The sequence below is a fragment of the Trichomycterus rosablanca genome, chromosome 7, assembly GCF_030014385.1.
Source record: "Trichomycterus rosablanca isolate fTriRos1 chromosome 7, fTriRos1.hap1, whole genome shotgun sequence".
NCBI lineage: Eukaryota > Metazoa > Chordata > Actinopteri > Siluriformes > Trichomycteridae > Trichomycterus > Trichomycterus rosablanca.
The window spans coordinates 37,033,276-37,056,681 of record NC_085994.1 but is presented as its reverse complement, the minus strand read 5'-3'; the positions used below and the strand labels follow the sequence as shown (position 1 = coordinate 37,056,681).

Genomic DNA, 23,406 nt, shown 5'->3' with positions numbered 1-23,406 from the left:
CTAAAGTGTCTAAAGTATAAAGCAGCTTAAGCTCATGGTGATGTCAAGCTCAACCATGTTTCAGCAGTTTGGCAGACCTGTATTAAAGTGCTTCTGGGTTATATATTTAAAAAAGGGGATTAGGGGATTAGTATTAATTTTGGCACCAAACAACAGTTCCATCCACATTTTCCCCTCTTCAAATATCTTCTGTTCTAGCAACCTGGCCAGGTATCCAACAGGCACAAATGGACGTGCCTGAGGGTGGAAAGGTCCTCTCATTGTCACGGCAGAAATCTCTCCTGTCTGGTCAAGACATTTTCAGAGAATATAACGTGGCTCTTTGTTATACAGCAGTATGGCTTCGAGTGAATCCACCACTAGCAGTTGAACAGAAGCGCTCAACAAGCAGGTTTGTCAAAGAGGGTGTGTACTAGTCTGCAACTCTCCTGAGTCAACACGCTGTGGGGGTGTCACATGCGGCAGAGGAATTGCATTTGAATACTGGAAACTACTAGATTAAGAGAAAAAGAAGTGGGAAATGCTGCTAATAAAACAAAAACTCTGAGACTCAAACTTGGAAGCCTGGACTGCAGTCAGACTGAGCCTATTCATTTATAGATGGTGAACTAGCTAAAGAGAATCACCGTCAGGGAAGTAGGAAGCCATGTGACCAAAAGATAATATAACTATTTAAACCACCAAATTAACCCACCTAGCGGATTTACAGAAAACGTAAAATTCATTTTATTGCTTGGGGCCAAAGGGGCTTTGTGGTATAAATGCCACAGAAAACAACAGTTCAGGATTCTAGAGTTTAATTGTCATGTGCACAGTAGAAACAGCAGTTACACTGTACAATGAAATTCATCGTTTGCTTGTCCTCTAAACAGGATTAAACTAACAGGATAAAATTTAGTATAAAACTTTTATAACATATAGTAGTACCTTGAAACTCGATGTTAGTTGATTCTGGCAGTGACGTTGAGTTTTAAGGTATTTTTTCCCCATAAGGATGTTTGGGAAACCTGTTAATGCGTTCCATGATCCTGTGGAACTGCATATATTTTAGGCTAATTTAAAAAATGGGGTAGTTTTTGACACTTATACACTGAAAATAACACAAATATAATATAAAAACACTGAAATACAATTAAAACAGTTAAAAATCAATCAAAAATACAATAAAACCTGCTCTTTAGCTTTACTTCTTTTTTGTTTTTTTCTTAATGCTTAGAGGAGAGAACTTATAAGCAGTAATAATTAAGAGAAGTTTAGTGTTTCTATGTCGTTCTTTTAATACATTAAGTTACTTTTTTTTTTTTTTAAAGAAAAGCGTTTTAGACTCTAGAAGCTGATTCTATTTCTCAGAACCCCGAGCTGTAACACAAGTTTAAAAGTGAAACAGGAGAAAAATCCAGATGAACACAGATACATGTGGAGCTTTCAAAGTGGATTTGATGGCTATTCCACACAAATGCAGATTCGTCTCATGTTTGCATGACGTTTTACCGCACCGCTCAAGCCGAGCGCTGAACAAAGCAGCAGTCGCACACGTGTTGAGCTTAAGGATACAAATTTCTTGACGAAGGGCATTGAGTTTCCAAGATTTTGAGTTTAGGGGACATTGAGTTACAAGGTACCACTGTAAAACTTTTTATATACAAAAATATGAAAATAAACTAAGGCTGCAATAAAAAATAGAAACTAAGACAAACTAGAACTATCTACTAAAACTAAACTAAACTAAATTACTAAAACTAATTACTGTACAAACCCGTGTGTTTAATACAAATTAAAATGCTAAAATAAACATGCAAAATGAGGACGTTGCAAAGACGTCTGCCAAAGTGGGCGTCATCTTGGAAATGATTGAATGATCAGATACAGAAATAATTTAAATCGTAAGACTGGCATGACGTACAAGTCTCTTACAATAAATATAAAAGTTTGAATTCAACACTTATTATTTGGCCCTGGATTTACGTGGGTGTTCTTTTGTTTTTGGCGGGGGAAATTTCAGCACAGCTTGCTTGACCACTCGAAGCTCTTTGCAGTAATTAAATGCCCTCGGCTTGGGTGTCAGGAGTAGCTGGAGGGCCGAACTGAAGCACGGCCGGACAGCTGCAGCAGAAACTTGAACCTCTCCCGACTGCATTCATACAGCCGGCCGGCCCTCCACCACCTACCTCTACATGACAAAGTCCAGCTCAGCTTTTCCTCTCCCCCCTCCCTCCATTTCTGTCTTTAAAAGTGCCCCTCCCTACACGCTGTTTCTCCTGTTGCATTTGAATGTGAAAGCTTCTTATGTGTGAGCAGGGGGTGGTATTTAGTGGGTGGTATGACTGTTAGCCTGTGGCTAATGCTAGCTGAGTGGTTGTGCTGGGTCAAGGACTTGATTTGTAAGCTTTGAAGACATTTCGGTGCTCATCAGAGGGGCTTCATTTGCTCTGAAACATTTGCCAGGTTTTTTAACAACAGTTTACTGGTTAAAAAAAGTTTATTTCTGCATTTATTTAATTAGTTTTACATTTTTATTCGCGCTGCCTATTTAATCCCTATTTCTTAATTTCCAGACCATTTTGCTAGTACTATTTTTGGGCCATGTGTGCAAAACATAACAACATTTCAGTTAAGTTCACATTATTCTTGTTTTAGACTTCATTCATTTGCAGTGGCTTCTGCACCACCCTGCACTTTAAAATACCTCATAGGTCTAAGGTCGGTGTGAGGTATTCACCTCTGCGCCCGTGCACTTCGCCTGGCTTTGAAAGCGCAGCAAGAGAAGGAGGAGGAGGGCCTGTATTGTTTCCACCACAGGCAAGGAGAAAAAAATAGGCTATCAGTTCCACTCAGATAACCCCCCACAACGTCATTGGCCCTCTGGCCACGCCGTGACCCCTGGGGCCTGAACTCGGCAGTCATGTGACCGGGGCTGAAAGTGACCAGCAGGCTGTACTGGGAGGAGGAGGATCAGAGGCAGAAGGAGCTCGCAGGAGGACACAGCTTCAGAGAAAGACAACAGGACGGAAGTGGACACAGAGACATGAGGCCTAAGCCTGTCCACATTAGGATACACGTATGACTGGATGGCAGGCCGCTTGGGAGGGACGTCAGATGGATTCGTGGGAAGGTGAGGTGGAAATGAGCAGAAGAGGGAATAAGGGTTGATTAAGGGTTTAGATGTTTTCTGATCAAACCTGCTTGATCAGTTGTTGTCCTTAAGAACCTGATAAGAATCAAGCAAGACAAATGCTGCTAAACATCCTTACATGACTAATTGATTTAGTTATGGTATGCAATATCTAATCATGTTTATTTGAAATGGCTTAGTATTTATTTATCACTGTAAATTGTACCCAAATGCTTTACATCCTGTATAGAGGAGAATGAAACATCCAGTAGGGGTCAGTTCAGTTCACCAGTACAGTCCACTTCTATTAGCAATGATTGTAACGCTTAATAAGAATACTCAAGGCTGCTAATGGATTCTTTATAATACTTTTAAATATGTGTGAATGATATCTGAATTAGATCATGATACTAGATTGTATCTACTACTGTACTTAGTTTAATGGAGAATTAGAAAAGGCTCGAGGTTTTAATTATTATTATTTTTTAATGATCTGGTTTTTAAGAAGAGGACAGACAAAACAATTAGGCATAATAATAATAGAAAATGTAAAAACGCTGCTGAACATCATCACATTCAATTGATCAGTTTTATACATAATACTCTTTATTGTGTTTATTTACTGTAAATGTATTAGAGAAATAAATAGGAGGTTTTCAGGTTTATAGACATTATAATTAAAAATACTAATTTAAAACGGAGTGAAACTGCTAAACGTATTTATACTGTAACTAACTGAGTGTGTGTGGGTATATTCAGGTCATTTAAGGTCTTTACACTCCAGTATAATAGTAATATTAATATAATAGCAATATATCAATCCACTCATAACTCTGGTGTAGTTGATATATAAATCGTGTTTACAAAACACAATCAGCTTTACATTAATTAATCTGAGGAAAAGCTCAGGTCATATAGGTTGTGCAATGATTGTCAATGGACATACAAAATGTACCTTTGCTTGTTGCTGAGGTGGTACTATTAAGGGTGCAGCTTTCACCCTTTGTTGTTTATGTTTGTGTATGATTCTTACATTTAATATAAGGAAAACTGCACTGTTATACCTTACCTTACCTTAAATGTACTAATTTATACCAATAAAAATACCACCTCAGATACAAGCAAAGGTACATTTTGTTTAGTTTTGTGTAAATGGTTGACAATGGTTGACCATTTAAATTTTTGAGATTAGATCTTGAAAAATTGTTCCTAAGGACTTCCAGTAGGGTCAGTAATTATTTGTGTGTGATAGATAAGTGTGTTGATTATAACACAGCTAATAATGTGTGAGTGATATCTAAATCATGTCACGATACTAGGAGCCCTTTTCATTATATAGTGTGTGTTTTATAAATTGGCTTTGTAAGATAAACACGGGGAGGTTCGTCATTTAAGGGATTTTGACCAAACCTATAAACACTGGGTGAAGGGAAAATGGCCCCTGTTTCTGCTACATGCTAATTTAGGTACATATTTTACACCAGGCGTGTTGATCTAACATAAATTTACAGACACATATTACAGTGAATGTTTACAAATGCTGCTGTGTTGCTTTAAACTGCTGTTAAGATATTTAGTTTGTTTGGATTTAATGGCGGTTTATTTTAAACAAAAACAGCTTGTTTGCTAAAGGCAATGGTTTGTGTGATTGTAATCAATGTGGTCACCTGGTGATTTCTAAGGATAGAAAGTAAACCATAGATGGGTAATAACTAAGTTAACAGGCATTAATTGTCCTTACATATCTTTTTTTAGCATTTGTTCTATGTAATTCTAAACATACTAATAAAACAGTGTGGGTTTTCAACAGCTTAGAAGAATTTTAGCTGAATCCACTGTACTGAATGTACGTTCATACTGTATGTTCGAATTGAATCACAAAATGGACAGAAATTCTGTATTTACTATTAAAATGAAAAAAAATGTCTTAGTTACTGAAAATTGAGATTTTACTCGCCAATATCTTGCTACTGTACATAACAATAGAAGTCGAGTGGTCGGTTAAAGACCAGCAGTGAATGCTTATTGTTTTACTCTAGTAGAACCACACTGCTAAAGTGAATGTTCTTGTTCTTTATTACCAGTTGGTGGAACAGTAGGAGATGTTGTTCTAGCATACCGTTTGTGGTGTTTCATGCAGTGGATGATGTTCAGAGGTTCAAAGCCACTACTATTACTATTACTACTACTGTGTTGTAACAGCTGTAGGTATTACATAACCCAGATGTTACATAATACACAGATGTAATGTAAACAGCTCGCGCAGCTGTAATGATAAAGCATGTGGATGTCTGTTAGAACTGATTAAACACCCAGTGCTTAGTGGATGCTGGACATAGTCAGTTTGGGTTGTTATCTGATGACGTTTTTAAAGAGACACGACACGTGACGATGCATGGGCCTGTACCCAGGGTCACATGACATAACATTGAGCTCTATTGTAGCATGCCTGCTGTATGATGCAGCTGTAGTAATATTGATGTGAGGTGTTTGTTGTAAGGATGTGTGTGTGCTTTGTGGTATGCAAGCTGCATCCCATCTGGAAAAGGTTTTCAGTACAGACCAGGCAGCTTTGTTCATGTAATGAGGAATGAGGAGCGGGGGTCAGCGGAACTCACTGCTCATCTGGTTAAAACCCCCGATCCACACACTCACCCAAACCCTCTACCCCCTCCTTTCTGTAGCCCAAACTTCACCCCTCATTCCTCCCGGTTTTATCACTTTGACTTGAGTTTCTTCTCAGCTGATCATAAAACCGCCGTCGTAACATTTGCTCATCTCCAGAGCTGAAAGAAAACACGGACGTGGCAGTCAGGATTACATTAGCACCAGGGGCCATTTGTTTTATATTGAGTTGCGTGTATTTTATTTTACAGCAGTGTGTTTGGCCTTCACATATGGCAACATAGCAAAAACTTGCAATCAATTAATTATTAAAATACTTATATGGTAAAAGATGAGATTTATTTATGAGAGGTGGTTAGCTGACATAATAGTCACATTCAAGAATATTGTAATAATATTCTTATTATACTTATTATCCGCTAATAATTCTTTAATGATTTAACAAGGTAAAACAGTTCAAAAGGCTGCTTGTTACTGAGAGTTATATAAATAAATGGCATTATTTCTAATGACTTTCACAATTCTTGCTATTTGTAAAATTTAGGTTTATTTTAAAGATTTCAGGTTTAAATGATACTAAAAGTTTCCAATAAAATTGGTACAGAAATAGATTGATGTCTTATACAACTTTAAATAATAATAATTAATTAATTAATTATTAATAATAAATGTCTATTTTCTGTAGAACAACAGTGTTATAAAAAGACTGACCGTACCTGTGAGGTAAATTTGCTACTATCATTAGCACTTAGCCCTGTTATACTTTCTCTAAATCTCTATAGATTTTCTATAGTAACCAAATGCTTCCTGTAGGGAAAAATTCACACCCGCTCACTCGATCATGTTGATGTGATATTAGCTCCTGAAGTGCGATGTTAGTTTTATGGTAATGCACTTGAGCTCTTCTTAGCTTCATGTGAAAATCTTCTCACATGGTGACGTGAGGTGTAAATCGTGCTCCTGCACTGGCCGGTCACGTCACTCTTTCATTTATTCAATTGTTCACACTCTGTCGAATCATGATGAGCTCACACACTTTATCTGTGTGTTTTTAATGAGCATGCTTGAGTGTAGCGTGGACCTTGTGTTGTTTCTGAGGTTCTGATGGTAACAGTTGATATTGCCGTCTTGTTCTGTTGATGTTAGATTCATGTCAGACATTTATATTTGTGCTGGTGTTACTACAAGCTAATTGTAGTTGAGCCATTTATAGGATTGGATGCAGACTCTCTGTTAGCATTGACATGATTGGATAGCAAAGGTGGCTCTTAATTTAGCTTAAATTAATATTTAACAACACTTTTGGGTGGTTCTAATTAGTCAAATAGCTAAAATGTTTTTTAATTAAATTCTAGTGATAATAATTAATCTGGAATTGTGAGAGACCTTTAGGTCTTTAATTATCTATAAGTGTATCATTGCAATAGAAACATTATAGAACTGGATAGAAACAGTAACTTCTAAAAACATTTCAATTCAAAAGTCTTTGATCATGAGTGAAATTGGGCAACAGATGGACAATATTTGGACATGTACAACAGATCAACCTACTTCTCTGAATAAAATACGACTTTCCTGATGTTAATGGATATTTTTACGCTATGTAGCTGTTAAAACAAAACAACAACCCAGTATTAATGATTAATGTAGAGTAAATTGGGGGTCTTTCTAGTAGGCGGTAAGGTCTGTCTGTTTTAATCACAGTGTGGTGAAACATTTGTATTAGTACAGTGATAAATTAAGATATAAAAGGGATGGAAAACACATGACGCTTTCTTTACTTTTCCTCATTAATGGGCTATTTTGGTTCAGTATTGATAAGTACACTTGCAGGCAGTGTTTTTATTGTGATTTGTTTAAACTAATCATTAATATTTTAATGTAAAAGCTAAAAATTAAAATAAAAGAACAAGATATGTTTTTGTGACACATAAAATGTGTTAAACTGTCTTTAAACATCTGTATTTGCATATATGTATTAACAATATGGTCAAATATTTGGACACCTGACCATGAATTTGCTGGACGTCCCATTTCAAAAACAAATGGTAATAAAACAGAGTGACCTCTACGTGATCTTTTCAGCTATAACAACAGTCGCTTTTCTGAGAAAGCTTCTCACAAGACTTTAAAGTATACCTGTGGGAAGTTGTACCTATTTAGCCCAAAGATGAAAGCATTTTCATTGCTGGACACTATTGTTGGTCAAGAAAGTCTCACTTAATGTTCCAGTTTATTCCAAAGCTGTTCAGTGGGGCTGAGGTCAGGGCTCCATGAAGGACACTGGAGTTTCTTTTAATCAAGATTTTGTTCATGTCTTTATAGAGCTTGCTTTGTGCACAGGGGCACAGTCATACTGGAACATGAAGTGTATCATTTCTTTTATATTACTGATTTATTATACCTGTTTGCAATCATTGTGGCTGACACGTCCCAAAATTTTTGTCTATACAGTGTATATACAGAAATCAGGAAAGCCACCTTTGATCAGAAGAATAGCCTGGCTGAGGTTTTGTAGGTTTTAATCAAAATTAAGGTGTCATATGGAAACAATATTGTTAATGATTAATTCTGGATTCTGAGTCTTTATAGCTTCACAGCAGCCTGTATGTTACACTGTGGTGAAACCTCTAGATTAGTGTAATAATAATGTAACCCTAGGTCAGATTAAAAATGTGTAGTTTTAAATTTTAAAGAGATTAAAAATGGCACAGATTTCGTGAGGGCTGTAATTTAAAAACTGACAAGGTTTTGGTCTGAGATGAAGGCAGCAGTTATTTTCCTTCACGTGAGGAATAACGTGTAACGCTGCTCAAACAGCTGTATTAAGCAGCTGTATTTGAGCCATGATAATGAGCCATGAAACTTACAGGTCGCATTAAAAAGCCTGTAGCTTTGAATGTAAACGAGAGCGGAATTAAAATGGCATTTGGGTGAATATGGCCAAGGGTGGTATGCAAAAAAAACTCCATTGTGTGTTTGTGTGTGTGCTGTTCAAAAGGCTACTGTACAAGACCCCACCTCCGCTGCTAATCCTATTGAGCGTGCGTGCCCTGCCCAGCTCCTGTGTTGTTGTTACGGACAGGAGCGTGGGGGGTATCTCAGGGTCACCCTCTTATCCTTTTACCTCTCCCTTTCCATGTTCCTTCTGTCTTGCTCCTTCCTCTCTCCCTCGGCTCTTTATTTTTCCTTCCATTTCTCCATCTCATCCGTCACTCTTCCAGGCAGGAAGTCACCTCTCGGTGGCATCTGTGGGTGGGAGGTGGAGGTGGGGGGTATAGAGGATCGGTGTATGTGTGTGTGTTTGTGTTGTGGGGGAAGGGACTCAAACTTGTGTGTGGATCAATAGCAGTAGAAGAGGTCAGGGTTCTGTAAAACCGAGCTAAAGTTAGGATCGGTGAAAACCGCTTTACACAGATGACCTTTTCTTTTTCCGGGCAAGGTTTACATCAGCGTATTACTCCGGGCTTTAGCTTTCAAGGAAGGCGCACGTTTGATGAACAAGCGCACCGTGTGTAGCGCAGGCGTTACTTTGACATCGCCAGGACTGATTGATTTATTTTCACGGCTCTCTTTAATTTATCATTGACGAGCGCTTTGAACGTAAGAGTGTTTATCTGCAGCTCATGTGACCTCGAAAGATCATTCAAATATTCATTTTAAACAGATATTATGGGTATAATGTGGAATATCTAGTTCTGTTTAGATAAAAAGCAGTCATTCGTTGAGATTTATACCACAGAGAAGCTGAATGCTGGATTTGTATTGATTAGAAGCTCTTGATTAATTAACTAACACCGCTCTGAGAATTAGTGCCAGCTGCAGGGTGACTCCAGTCAGATATAAACCATCTCCCTCTAGAATGGTATTCACAAAGACCTGGCGATTGCTTTGTATCATTTTTTGTAGCCTGTTGAAGTCCTAAGGGAAGCCACAGCAGTTTTACTTGATTCAGTGAAGAGTAAATGCATCATGTTTTAATTCCCTTTATGTTTTTTAACCCTTGAACTCCAGATCGCTTTACTATTGAGCGCTGCCTTCCTGACTTCCCAAATCTTTAATAAGTGATGAGTAAACCTCTCAGGGATTTAGTGTAATAATTTTACTTCTATATAGTTTAGATATACAAGGGCAGTTGTGGCATAGTGGTTAAGGTGCTGGACTAGTAATCAAGAGGTTGCCAGTTCAGGACCCATCACTGCCAGGTTGCTACTGTTAAGACCTTAAGTAAGGCCCTTAACCCTCAATTGCTTAGATTGTGTACTGTCACAGTACTGTAAGTAAATATACAAGAAATCATTTGCCTCCACTTTCAGTTTTTCGGTTTTTAATATACATTCAAGTACTTAGAATGCACACACATAATGTCTTAATATGTATAAGTTATAACCAGAGATGGCATAGTTACCTTTAAAAAGTAACTTAGTTACTTTATTGATTACTTGATTTTAAAAGTAACTTAGTTACTTTATTGATTACTTGATTTTAAAAATAACTAAGTTAGATTACAAGTTACTTTATTAGTTACATTCAGCAGCTGCGTAGGCGATTGAAGCGGAATAAAAAAACAAGAAAGATAGCGGAAAACTAAGTCCTCTGTTCACAAGTGTAAGTAAGAGACAAATAAATAACAAAAAGACGATAAATATCCAAAATTTTGGCGAGTGGGGTTTGTAATGAGTCTGTAACTATGGTGATATTACGTCATCACGTCCCCACGTGTAGTACGTAGCGGTGTTGTGTGCATACTGCACACTTCTGTACTGAAAGTATGTACTTCTTTACCGGCCGAGTAGTGCATACTTCCTCCAATCTAGTGCATACTCTGTAAGTATGCGATTTCAGACGCAGCTCGTGACTTAATTGTCGCATAGGCCAGACGTCACTCTCCGAGACGCAAAAATAGTAACGCACAGTAACTTGGATAAGTAACTTTAATCTGATTACTGGATTGGAAATAGTAACGCGTTAGATTACGTGTTACTGAAAAATGTGGTCAGATTAGAGTAACGCGTTACTAAGTAACGCGTTACTGACATCAGTGGTTATAACTTAATATGTATAAGCACAAACTGCTATGAAAAAAACATTAAAAAACCCTTAATGTATTTAGACCCTGTATTACACGTGTATATTTGTAAAGATTAAGCATTATATTAAAGATATTAATTCTCGTGCAGACTGCACCTGATTTCAATATGAAGGATGTCGTTGGTTAGGCAGAGACAGAATGATTAAACAAAAGCAGAATGGAAGACGCTGCAGCTTTAGCATTTTTTATTCATTAATTTATGGAACCACAAGTGGTGTGTCATGCTTTTTATTTGTCTTTATGATCTAGAAATAGATAGAAATAAATAGAACAGTTGTTTTCTATACAAAATTCACAAGCAAACAACAATTTTTACACCGTCAGTTGAAAACCTTGGAATCTAGCGTGTTTGTGAGACATCCTGACTTTGGCCTTCATTAAGTTTTACTGGTTTGCATATTTTTCCATATTACACAGAAATCAATGGCCTCCAAAGTTCAGAAAAAATACTAAGAACGCAGATCAAAATGTGCTTCTCGTCTCGGGTTGGAATTTAAACTGACTGAAAGATAAACATCGTAGAGGAACAAGTTGTTGAGCAGGATTCTGCTGGATTAAATTTGAGATTATCTTACTGACAGGTGATCAGTAGAGATGAAGACGTTGTGTTTTTCAGAACCTTTTGTGCTTTATCTGATATTATTGATTCTCACTATAATAGTCACAGAATAAAAGTGCATGGACAGTCTGATAGAATGGCTGAGTTGGATGTACTTGATCAAGTTGATTAAACAAACATCGTGTTGTTGTTATTTGACCAGGTCACAAACTTAATTATAATTGTAAATAATGATTAATCTTGCTACCTTATTATGGTTGTATTGTGTTTATGTAGTAGTACTTTAACTGAAAATGAGGAAAGAGGCAACAAGGCAACCTGGTAAAGCAGGTTTTCATTCTGGATGTAACTTGAACCTTTAAAACGAGTTTACACTCAAAAATAAACAAAAGTATGTTTTGCTCTTGTTGCTGCTGGTTGTGTAATCCCAAATATAAATGATTAAATGTCAGTAATGTGGTATATACAACTGGTCTTATATATTCTGTCTAAAGACTTGAAATAATTAAGTAAGACAAAAGCACAGTAATAACAGACTCTCAGTAAGAGATCAAATACCCTTTTGAAATGTGGTAGTAATTACATTAACTTCACCCAAAACAGGAATTTCATAAATAAAGAAAAAAAAGCGAGTGTTTAATATAAGTAAAATACTGATTACAAATCACAACAATCAGGTGCTGCAACCAGTTAGTAATAGTTTTAAAGTGGCAATTACTTTTTATACCAAATATTTTCTTTGTTTTATAAACATTTTTAAATATCAGATATTTGAAAGGGGGTAAATACTTTTTCATGGTATGTATAAATGATTTTAGAGTATGATAAACTAAATCAGATTAAATTACAGCTCCTAAATCATTAAAAATAATGAAAGTTAGTTGGCATGATTTGCTAATAATACGTTTTAAATTAACTGATACCAAATAATACAAAGGATTGTATCTAATGTTGGTTCAACCATTAATAATGTTCTGAAATAAAAAACAGGTTTTTTTTTAATTACGAGTGATAGATTTTTTGGAACTTTGGGGAAAAAAGTCCCTTAACAGAGGAAATCCGGAGGACTAGTGGAGGACTTGTCTCAGCCGAGTGTTATTAATTCCTTCTAAAGCAGCTGCTTTGAGTTAATGCTGTGTTAGCTGAGTTAGCGTAATTAACAAATGCTAATGAGTGGAGCTGGCTATAGTACACTGGAACTGAGAATGGGGGGAATGCAGAGATGGGGGTGGAGGAAAAGGTCATTCTTATGCAATGCTCGGCTCATTCATGTTTTAGTTTGAGCCAGTCCGAGCTGGTCAGTCAGGCTAGATGTGGAAATGCATGGAGCTGAGAGGATTAAGCTAACAGTGCAAGACTGAGGCGGTTCAGACCTACAGAACCAATCACACAGATCAGAGACGACTCAGGATGATTAGAAGACAACGTTATTGACTTGTTATTCTTTAGATGTTTTTGAATCTTTGGTAATTCAGAATTATGTTTTTATTCATACATACATGCCCAGAAATCCATCAAAAAAAATCTGATCTAGCACTTCCTTATCAGCTACTGTCACACAAAAACCTAAATGTTACACACCTAACTCTACCATAATAATAAAAAAACACACTATATACCCATGCTTTGCTTAAACAGTATACATATTACAATTTATTAAACACTGAAGGTAAAGAGACTATTTTACACTTCATTACAGTGTTTTTTTAATCAATAGACTGTCAACGGTTTTTACTTAAGCTTTTTAAGGATGTGTGTTTTTCCCCCCAAGATTTTTATTGCAATATTTATTTTTCCATTGATAGTTTGTTGTTTTACTTAACACTTAAGATAGGTGGAATCTCAGCTAGTAATTTCTCAATTCATTAGAAAATTATTTAAATAGATTTGTTGTTTTATATTTTGATTTAAAAACAAACAAATGATTTTAAAATCAGGAAAAAAAAACCTGATATTTTAACTCAGATTTTTATATTTATGTTTAGGTGGTTTCTAGTGTGTGTTTATGATTTATTTTTAATATTTAAATACATTAACAATAATATGATTAAACCTAAATCAATTAAAAATATTGTAAAAACTAATGCATAAAAAAAGCTAAATAGCAAAATTCATTCAAAATATATTAAATTCTGATAAGATAAAAATATATACAGTATAAACATTTGTGTTGGAGAAGATCTGAAGAGAAAAATACAGGAGACATTGATACTCTGATTGAAGTGAGTAAATTGTGAGAATGCATTATGTGTGTGTATGTGTGTGTGTGGGGGGGGGTTGAGAGATGTTGGTTGGAATGCATGAAATGAAAGAGTGGAAAAGTACAGGAGGACTGAAACCCTTCACCACATGCAAACTGGATTTAATTCTAATGGAAACAAAGACAAAGCCCATGCAGAGCACCCCCTCCAGCTCTGGTTCTATCTCTCATTCATTATCTCTCTTTCTCTGGATCTGGATCTCTTTATCTATCTTTGAACCCATCCTCCACTTTCTACCTCCTGTCCTTTATCTCCCATCCTCCGCTTCTCAACTTCAAGCTGCATCTCAGATACGAATAAATCTCCACCACACTCATTAACATTAAAGAGCTGTCATCTTTAAGAGGAAAAGATTAAAGGCTGCTTTTCAGAACTAAGACTAGACCCAATCCTAAACATAGAAAGATGTTCAGTGGTGAATCAGTCCAGACTAAGTCCAGTATTAGGACTTATAATTTCTCATCTAAATAGAATTCTAATCAATAAGGGGTTGAATGTTGTGTTTTGATGCACCAGAGTAAAAAAAAACCATATCTCCCAACCAATGACATTAGCAGCTGTAGTCAGTACTGTAGTTTAGTGTTTGTTTACGAAACAAAATTTATTTTTAATAAATCAACAAACAGAATGTATGCTTGGAATTCTACAGGTTAAATGTGTTATTAGATTTTTCTCTTTATTAGCCTATATAAGTCTTGTGTATTAGTAATTGTATTTGCTAAATACAGGTGATGGTGCTCTCTCATTCTTTGTAAAGGTCATATCTAAGGGTAAATACACAGATGTGTTGGTGAGTTCAGTTTGTGTGTGTGTGTATGTGTGTGTGTGTGTGGGGGGGGGGGGTATTAGTGCATTTTGTAATTGAGCAGCTGTGCTGGGCGTAGAACTTGCTGATTTGGCAACTCATGCTCCTACTAATGTATAAAATAAAACCAGGCCTGACCCCAGGCCAACAATGCACAATTTAATAGAGCCAACAGGGGGTCTTAGTTGTGTGTGTGTGTAGCGGGGGATACACAGCTCAAGGCATAGGGAAGGGTTCAAGATGAGGCTGCCTTACCCCTCCTACACCCACCCAAAACTTGAAGTTTGTAACATTTGTTGTGAAGTTATTGATAACATTTTGGGAGCCTGTATGTCACATTAGTTAAAAATTTAAAAATAGTTAAAAATACTTCCAAGCTGTAAAAATAAATTAAAAGCATTTCAGGTGTAAGTCACATGTAACTTTTATTTAATAAGCACAAAGGTTTAGTTGCACAAAGAGTTTAGTATGATAGATGTAGATCCAGGTCTAAATCTTCATTTTGCTGTCGGCCGGAGGGGCATCTACACAGATATGATTGGCTATGTCTGAGGGAAGGGGTCCTGTGATGGATTAAGATCTAAAGCATGTACTTGTATAGCATAAAAATATTTTATTCGAATTTTAAACAAGAAAGTTTTTTATTAAGTTTAGTTTTAGTTCTGGATTTTTTATTTTTAGAAACAAATGTAAATTTTTTTGTAAGGATTTTTATATTATGAATTTATTTTGCATGTCTGCTTTTTATTTTATTAAGTTTCTCAGGTGGTTTATACTTTATGTTTAGTTTCAGTTTTTTGTTGTACTAAACGTAAAATGTATGGAAAATTAAAAGTACTCCCTGTATTTTGAGCTTGCCTTTAATGTAATTTTTAGACTTTTTAGATTTTTAGATTTTTAAAACTCCTCTTTCCCCATTTTTAAAAATGTTTTTAATTGGTTTTATTTAAATTTTTATTAATAATTTAAAATATTTTATTAGGATTGATGTTGTGTAAGTGTAGTTAAATCTATAAACTGTAATAACCTTGGTGTGGATGTACTTGAGTGACAGGGTAGCCTGAGACGGGGGCGGGCAGTCGTGAGGTGACGCTGTGGGATCAAGTGGGTGAAGGTGTGAGAGAACTCCAGGTTTATATGGTGGCCATGCACTTGAAAGAGACGGGCGACAAATTCGGCTAATCAAAGAGCCTGACGTGTGAATAAAGGAAGCCGGCGTTGGTAGCAACGTTCTCTCATTAAAGGAAGTCAGTCATTTCACATCGGCTACTTAATAATTTACGATCAGCAATGCATCCTGCATAACACTATTAACGCAAAGCAAATGGTCACAAGGGAAGCTCATGTTCCTCTAAAGCATTTGTGCTCCCCAATCAGAAATAAACTATCAAATTAATTTAAAAGAACTCAGAATTGTTTTAAGAAATGTTTGTGCTCATGGTGTTTTTAGATCAGATTATAATGTTATGTGCAGATGTTAATAAGACTGTTATAAATGCAGTTCATCAATGTCATCCAGTGTTGCTACATCTTTGTTTATGTTTACCATTTTAAAAACACTGTGAAGCAAACCAGTATTACATCGTTACATTTCTGAAATGTTTCTCACAGCTAAACTCGTACCAGTTTTCATACAGTCACTAACTCTCACTTAGAGCGTGACATGTAGCTCTCTAAAAGCGTAACAGTCAATATGTGTATTCAAACAGTCAGTATGTGGTTACTTTAAGGTATTTACAGCCACTTTGTTTTCAGATTTGTCAAAGCGGCATGTGTTAACTGATCATTTTCTAACATATGAGCTCAGAGATGGTTGCGGATTGGATGGTTTTGTTTAGAATCAGAGTCAGCAATGCCATCTTTACTACCAACATCATGGCTTGACTTTATGATCTTCTAAAAGCTATATAACAACAAATAATGGAAGTCTTTCCCGAGTCAAGTTAGCTACGTTAGCCCTGTAGTGCAAATGAAAAATAAAATCATGTGATGTAGCTTGGTTGTCTGATTAACCACAAATTAAATGTAATAAATGTAATTTTGTATTTCACAATAATGTGTCTATGTAGTGTTTGAGCATTTAGTTTTAGAAACAAATGTACGTTTTTGTAGTATTTGTAGATTTCTGCTTTTTTATTTTTTATTTTATTTTGTTTCTCAGGTGGTTTGTAGTTCATGTTTAGTTTCTGTTTTTATGTGTTGTGTTTACTTTCACTGTACCAAACGTAAAATGTACCTACTTGGCATCAGTAGGGGAGCTTATAGGCTAAACCAGTCTGAATTCAGACTCAGTCCAATCTAATCCAGCTCAAACTGGATTTGTGGCTTTGTGTAATCAGGATGCTGAAGGTCCATCTGTGTTTACCTTTTGTTAGTATTTGGGAACAACCCTGAGGAACATGACAGGGAAAACCAAAGTATTAAACAATAGATATATTTGAATTGTGATCAGAATAGTTTGACCTTGATAAGACGTTAATGAACAATATTTTAAGCTTATTTAAAGTCAATGCTTTCAAATGCTACAAGTGCTACAAAAATGATAAAACCTTGAGAAATGATACCAATTGGCATTTGTATACCCTCATTTATGGTCAGGTCTTGCATCAAGTAAAGAATGCCTTCTGTCATTTTTTGTTTTATTTTTATTTATAGTCTATGATACTCAGAAACCCAATAGAATGAATTCTAGCCGTTAATATAAAAGTAATAATTGTAGGTAAATAAAGTGTTGGTTTTAATACTGTGAACCGTGTTCAGTACACGTATTGTACTTTATTTGTAAGTCTTGTTGTGCCGGTGTGAGTTGGTGTGTGTGTGAATGAGTGGTGTGTTGTAAATGTGGAAAGCCTGTTGAACAATGTAAGCCTAATCCATCATGCTTTGTCTGGGAGGAGCCCGGCGGCTCCTACAGGGCTGGTACAGTATGCTAAATCTCTCAGCACACCCCGGCTCATCTCAAAGCCAAACGCATTCTCATGGTAATACACCCAAACTCCTTCAGATGTTTCCATTTAACTGGTAAATAAGTGAAAGTGGAAGAAACAAAGATTAATCCTGGTTTTGTTTTAAATTAGGTTTTTTAAATTTAAAATATTTAAAAAGGAGCAAAAAATTGAGATTTTAAGAATATTAATAATATATAATATATCTTTTCCCTCTATTTTATTTTTTGCTAAATTTACATTCTTATATTTTTCTCTATTTTTATAATTGATTTTTCTTTTCAGTTATTTATTAAAATATAGATTTGAATATGTATTTTTATTTGACAAAGATTCTCTCTCAAATTGACCTATTTATTATCTATTTTTTATAATAGAAAATGTATTTTATTAAAAAAATTATCAAAAAAACCTTAAAGTTTGTATTTCTAATATTTTTCTCATATTTCTTTAGATTTTTTAACTGTATTTTAACATATTTGTATATATTTTACATTTCCATACTATCCTAAACGTATTTTTGTCCATTGTTCTGTTTCTGCAACACTGCTTTGTGTTATATCCCACTAAAAATCCTTTTCAATTATTTAAAAATGCACTGTTATACTTGGGTTTATAATTATCTATACGACGTTTAGAATAATTGTATTTTATTGGTAGACTGGATTAAATCAGTATACTTTTTTTAACTGAAGCTCCCTCACGTGAATATGCGTAAGTGTTTTTGGTTTCAGAGCATTAAAGCCTCTTACTATCAGACCAAACAATGCATGTGCAGTGAGGGAAGAGTCCAGTGCTGGTCATGCCATCTCCGGTGCACTGCTGACCTCAATATGGCCGCGTCGCCACAAAGAAAAAAGCCTGGCGGCCGAGCCTTTCATTTCCACGGCCTCCATTGGCACTGTATTTGTACTGTCTCACAGGAGAGTAAATGGCACGTCAGAGGGTTTGAATGGCCTGTTCTTGACTCCGCTGTAACGACAGGCCCGAGGAACTCCCTCTCGTACGCAAGGAGAAAAGCCTCTGGGCCATGACCCTGCTTTTATGACTTGAACTCACTGTTAATAGCCCTGCAGCCCTGGCAGTTGACCCCGTCGCATTCTCCAGCAGCTACAGCTTCTTCCGTCTCTTGCTCTGTTTCTCTGGGTGTAGCTGCTCCTCTCTCGGATTAGGAACAGTGCATGTATGTTGCTTTAGTGCTGAACTTGAGTTTTCTCACATTTATATTCACTGTCAGTCCTCCATCCCTCCCTCAGTGCTAAAACGCTGAAACATGGTTCCTCTGGACCAACATTTGAACCAGAGATGCTTCCCTTCTGTCAGAGTCCTGTATATCAGCACTGCCCCCGAGTCCCCAGTCCGTGTACCTTCTGTCCTGTGTTCCTGTAAGGGCCGAGGCTCCAGCAGGCTTCAGTAAGGGATCTGATGAGGGAAGGAGGGAGGGAGGAAGGGAAGATGAGGCTCGCGTTTCCGCTGCTCTGAGTTTGAACCCTCTTCCTGCCCAGTCATCCATGATACAGCTAACGTGAGCCAGCAAATTCCCCCTCAACACAACAACACACACCATGTAGACCACACACACCATGACCAATGCAGCTCATCTGCTAAGGCCTGGTTCTTTTAAAAGTGTGTAGTACTTATTTCTATACCTGTATTTATTTTTGGGAGTGGGAGGGTGGTGACTAGATATTTATTTTACTTAGTTTTCATATAAAATATTTTTCATTTGTTTTAGTTTCTTTTTTCTCATTTTTTCTAACACATTCTAAGGCTGTTCCTTCTGTTCTTTTTTAATACTTTTATTTTCATGTCTCCAGTTATATAAAGAAAATTACAGTATATTACAGCTTCCAATGTTGCAGCAACAGTTTAGGGAAGGCCCTTTCTATTTCCAGGTTGACAGTGTCCGTGTGCACAGAGCAGAGTCCTGAAGTCAGCAGCACTGAACAGCTTTGGAATGAACTGGAACATAGATTAAGGCTTTCTTGACCAAATTAAGTGCCCACCTATTTAAATTCTGTCATCTTTTGAATGAATGGCCACAAATCCTCTGCGGCCTTCAACATAAATTAATCACGCGGTCGTGTCGAGACCAGGCAGCTTGTTCCTGGAGATCCTTCCTGCACATCAAAGCAACAGTTCATCTCTTAACTTAAATTCATCTCACAAACTCATGATTTTAATTTCTGTTTCCATCAGATGACCAGTCTGAGCAGCGCTCCTGTCTGATCTGTGGAGACCGTGCTACAGGACTCCACTATGGCATCATTTCCTGTGAGGGCTGCAAGGGCTTCTTCAAGCGCAGCATCTGCAACAAGCGCGTGTATCGCTGCAGCCGTGACAAGAACTGCGAGATGTCACGCAAGCAGCGCAACCGCTGCCAGTACTGCCGCCTGCTCAAGTGCCTGCAGATGGGCATGAACAGGAAAGGTAAGATGGCAACACCCACACCAGGGCTCAGTTTTTTTCATCACATCTGTTCTTGCAGCAGCTGTTCTATCAGTCTGATGTAAAAATCTAGTTAACATACTGTATAACTGTGTTGATTTAAAACATAGTGAATCTTCAAAATGTATTGATTGATTGAAAAGATAGTGAGACTTCATTTTTTATTATGACAAAATGCATTGGTTTAAAAATTAGGTTTTAAAACTGAACTGAACATTTTAATTTTTGATTCCATAGATTATAAATGAACTGAACATTTTAATTTTTGATTCCATAGATTATGAATGAACTGAACATTTTAATTTTTGATTCCATAGATTATAAATGAACTGAACATTTTAATTTTTTTTGTTGGTTCTTTTCTTTTACACCTACTGTATATTTTATTGTTTCTGACCATATTTTTTTCTCTGAAAGGATTACTACCGTATTTATTTCATCCCATTTTCATGTTTTACCAGCGCTTTATCCTGGTCAGGGTCAGGGTGTTTCTGGCTTCACTGAAATCATTAGGTATAATGCAATACCAGACTCTGGACTAGATGCCAATTCATCACCGGGCTTTGATCATCAACCCAGGCTTAACCAGTCATGTCTGTATGTAGATGCCCGACCGGCTGATAGCATTTCTCGGGAATTAGATTCTCTACCAGGATCCCAGCTGTGCCACTCGAGCGCCTCTACCATACCTTTATTGTGTTTAAACTATTTTGCCCATATTTTGCTTTTTTAATTTTTCTGGATTTTTTTTCTTTTTTATTTATATTTCCTAATTTTGTCCACTGATTTCTTATATATTATGCTTTTGTATTTGTATTTTTTTACAGAATTGGTTAGATAAACTTTATTTATTTTTGTTTCCCTGTTAAACGAGAGCTGAATGAAAAACTGGCATAATATTAGCTTATATCGCCCCCTTGTGGCCAGACTGTGAAACACCCATCAGGATCGATTTCAGAGACGTTTTAATCAGTCATTAAGGTTCCGGTCTCTTTATCTAACAGTCCAGTGTAATGACAAGTTGGCCAACCAGCATTATTGATCCAAATAACTCCCAATGATCCTAAAATCTAGGATCAGACTAGAGGTTTAAATTTAATTGCACCGTTGATTATTCATTCATTCATTCATTCACTGTCTGTTTTACTACCACATTCTACTGCACACACAACATATAGAGCCTTTATACTTACTGGAACGTTTCAGCAACGAAAAAAATTCAAAGTAAAAGCAGGGGAATTTTTTATTTAAAAATTTTTGAATTGTATTTTAACTTTTAAGGCACATAAAGTCAGGGCAGAACTAAGATTAAAAAAAATATATGCAGCATAGTTTCTTTTAATTAGCTGTTTGGATTTTTTTAATTCCACTGGGTCAAAAATATACATATATACATATACAGTATATCATTTATTTGATGGTGTAAGAAGTTAAATAATATCAGTTAACCTGAATAAATAAAGCTAGTTTGATTGCACCCATTAAACTGATCCACAAACTTTACAATGGAAAAAATACATCAAACTTTTTACAGGTTTTAAAAAGTGGTATTTTTTCTGCACATCAGCCTGTGGACAATGCAGTTCATGTTCCAGCAGCTTCTAATTCAGGACAGGTCTGCTTTTTTGTAGTTTCTGAAAAACGTTGGTCACAGAGTTCAACTACAATATTGTAACTTTGTACACCATCAAATGCGGCCTTGATCCCTGCACTATTTCAAGCACACCTCTCACATCTATTATTTTTACTTTATTATTTATTTTTCAGCAATATTCCAGCAGTAAAGGTCTCAAGTTTTTATTGAGGTACAGTCTGGGTTTGTGCTACTAAAGTATTAACAGTGGTGTGAAATCTCTCATTGGTGGCTGTGTGCTTTGTCTGTGCTGACAGTTGCAAGGGAGTAAGTCATGCACTGTAAAGTTGGCTTGAGATTGAAATGGGTGTCCATGAAGATCAGTGACAGTGGTGCACAACTCTGGAGTTTGGTTTTGTTCCGTACTTACATAGCCAAACCAAACTCCAGCTGTATACTCAGAAATGGAAGCACAGAAGTCATTTTTCTTTTGGCTTGGGTTGTAACCTTAATGGTATAAAATCAGTTGTACCCTTTTTCCTTTATTTAGGGTTTGCCAGTTAAATACAGCAGTTCACTAGTTCATCAATAAAATAAAGCTTCCTTATTTCTCAAGAGGACAACTTTTACCTTTAAAATACTCAGATTTGACGTATAAAATTCATCTTCTTGATTGCTAGAGACGTTTACAGCACGTTTTCCAACCACTTGCAGACTGAACAGGGATTGAAAGACTGTGAATTAGGAAATCATTTCTTTGCACTGTTTTAAAGACGTGTCATATGAAACTTTTTTTTGCTTTATGTGTTTTAGCAATCAGAGAGGATGGCATGCCAGGTGGGAGGAACAAAAGCATCGGGCCTGTTCAGGTAAACGTGCATTCTCTTTTATACACGTCTTCTTTTCAGCGTGCCAGTATTCATTCCCAGTTCATTTTGAATTCGGGCCCCTCGTTCTGTATAAAGTTGGCGTCGGCTGAGAAACATTCTTGTCATGTTTAGTTCTTGTGGATGTCTTAATTAAGATCAGGCTTACTGAGGATTGTCTCTGTGTATACTTCAAAGAGAGCGATACGGATGCAGATAAAGCCACAAAGAGAGATTAAATGAAATAGGTTAATTTCATTAGCGAATGTCTTTCCTTCAAGGCCGCGGCTCAGCTGAATGCACCTTCTTGTCATTCTTCTCGTTCAGACCGTATTAGGCTCATCATATCGCTGTGTTGGCGTGTGTGTTTGCATGTATGCTCCTGCACCTTTGCTGAGAGCGTTTAATTCTCCAATAGAATAAAACAGCCTTTTGTGTTTGATGAAATGTCTAATTATCAGAAAGGTGGTGTGTGCTTGTGCAGGTCAGCTGTTAGAAAAGCGGACACGTGGGCTGACGAATCAGGAGCTCTGAATAGCTAAACGTGTGTGTGTGTGTGTTAGGTTACATTAGTGTTCAGAGTGCAGTCATTAAGCTTTAGACTCTATTTAGAGTGATGAACCATATGTGGCTGTGTGTTGATTGCTGGGGGGAGTGGAGTTATGAAAGAACAGCTTTGTTCCTTTTTTTATAAAGCATGAGGCTGAACCGCACCTGAGGCCGGTCCCCGCCTCGCCTTCTGACCCCGCACTGTCACTCTGTGCTCATACACGCGAGTGCGCGCACACACACACATACACACACCAGATTCACTACACATCTAAATTATTACACATATATATACCTAAAGCATCATGCACCACACACAGCTGCATCATACACTACACTACACCTCACATACCTGAACCATCATGCACTACACCTCACACAGCTAAACCATCATGGATTGCAAACACTACACTACAACACACACTGAACCATTTTACACTACACCACAAACACCTAAATCATATTACACTACACCACAAACACCTAAATCATATTACACTACACTACAAACACCTAAATCATATTACACTACACCACAAACACCTAAATCATATTACACTACACCACAAAC

General features: G+C 36.6%; 1 protein-coding gene across 1 annotated transcript in view; it reads left to right on the top strand.

Moving 5' to 3' along the window:
* Positions 1-227: 227 nt before the first annotated feature.
* Positions 228-23,406, top strand: part of nr6a1a (nuclear receptor subfamily 6, group A, member 1a) — a 32,237-nt gene continuing 9,058 nt past the window's right edge. Inside the window, 5 exon segments of the mRNA XM_062998187.1 lie at positions 228-405; positions 17,110-17,169; positions 18,178-18,192; positions 19,599-19,829; positions 22,234-22,289. Of these exon segments, the coding sequence (XP_062854257.1) occupies positions 228-405; positions 17,110-17,169; positions 18,178-18,192; positions 19,599-19,829; positions 22,234-22,289 (540 nt within the window).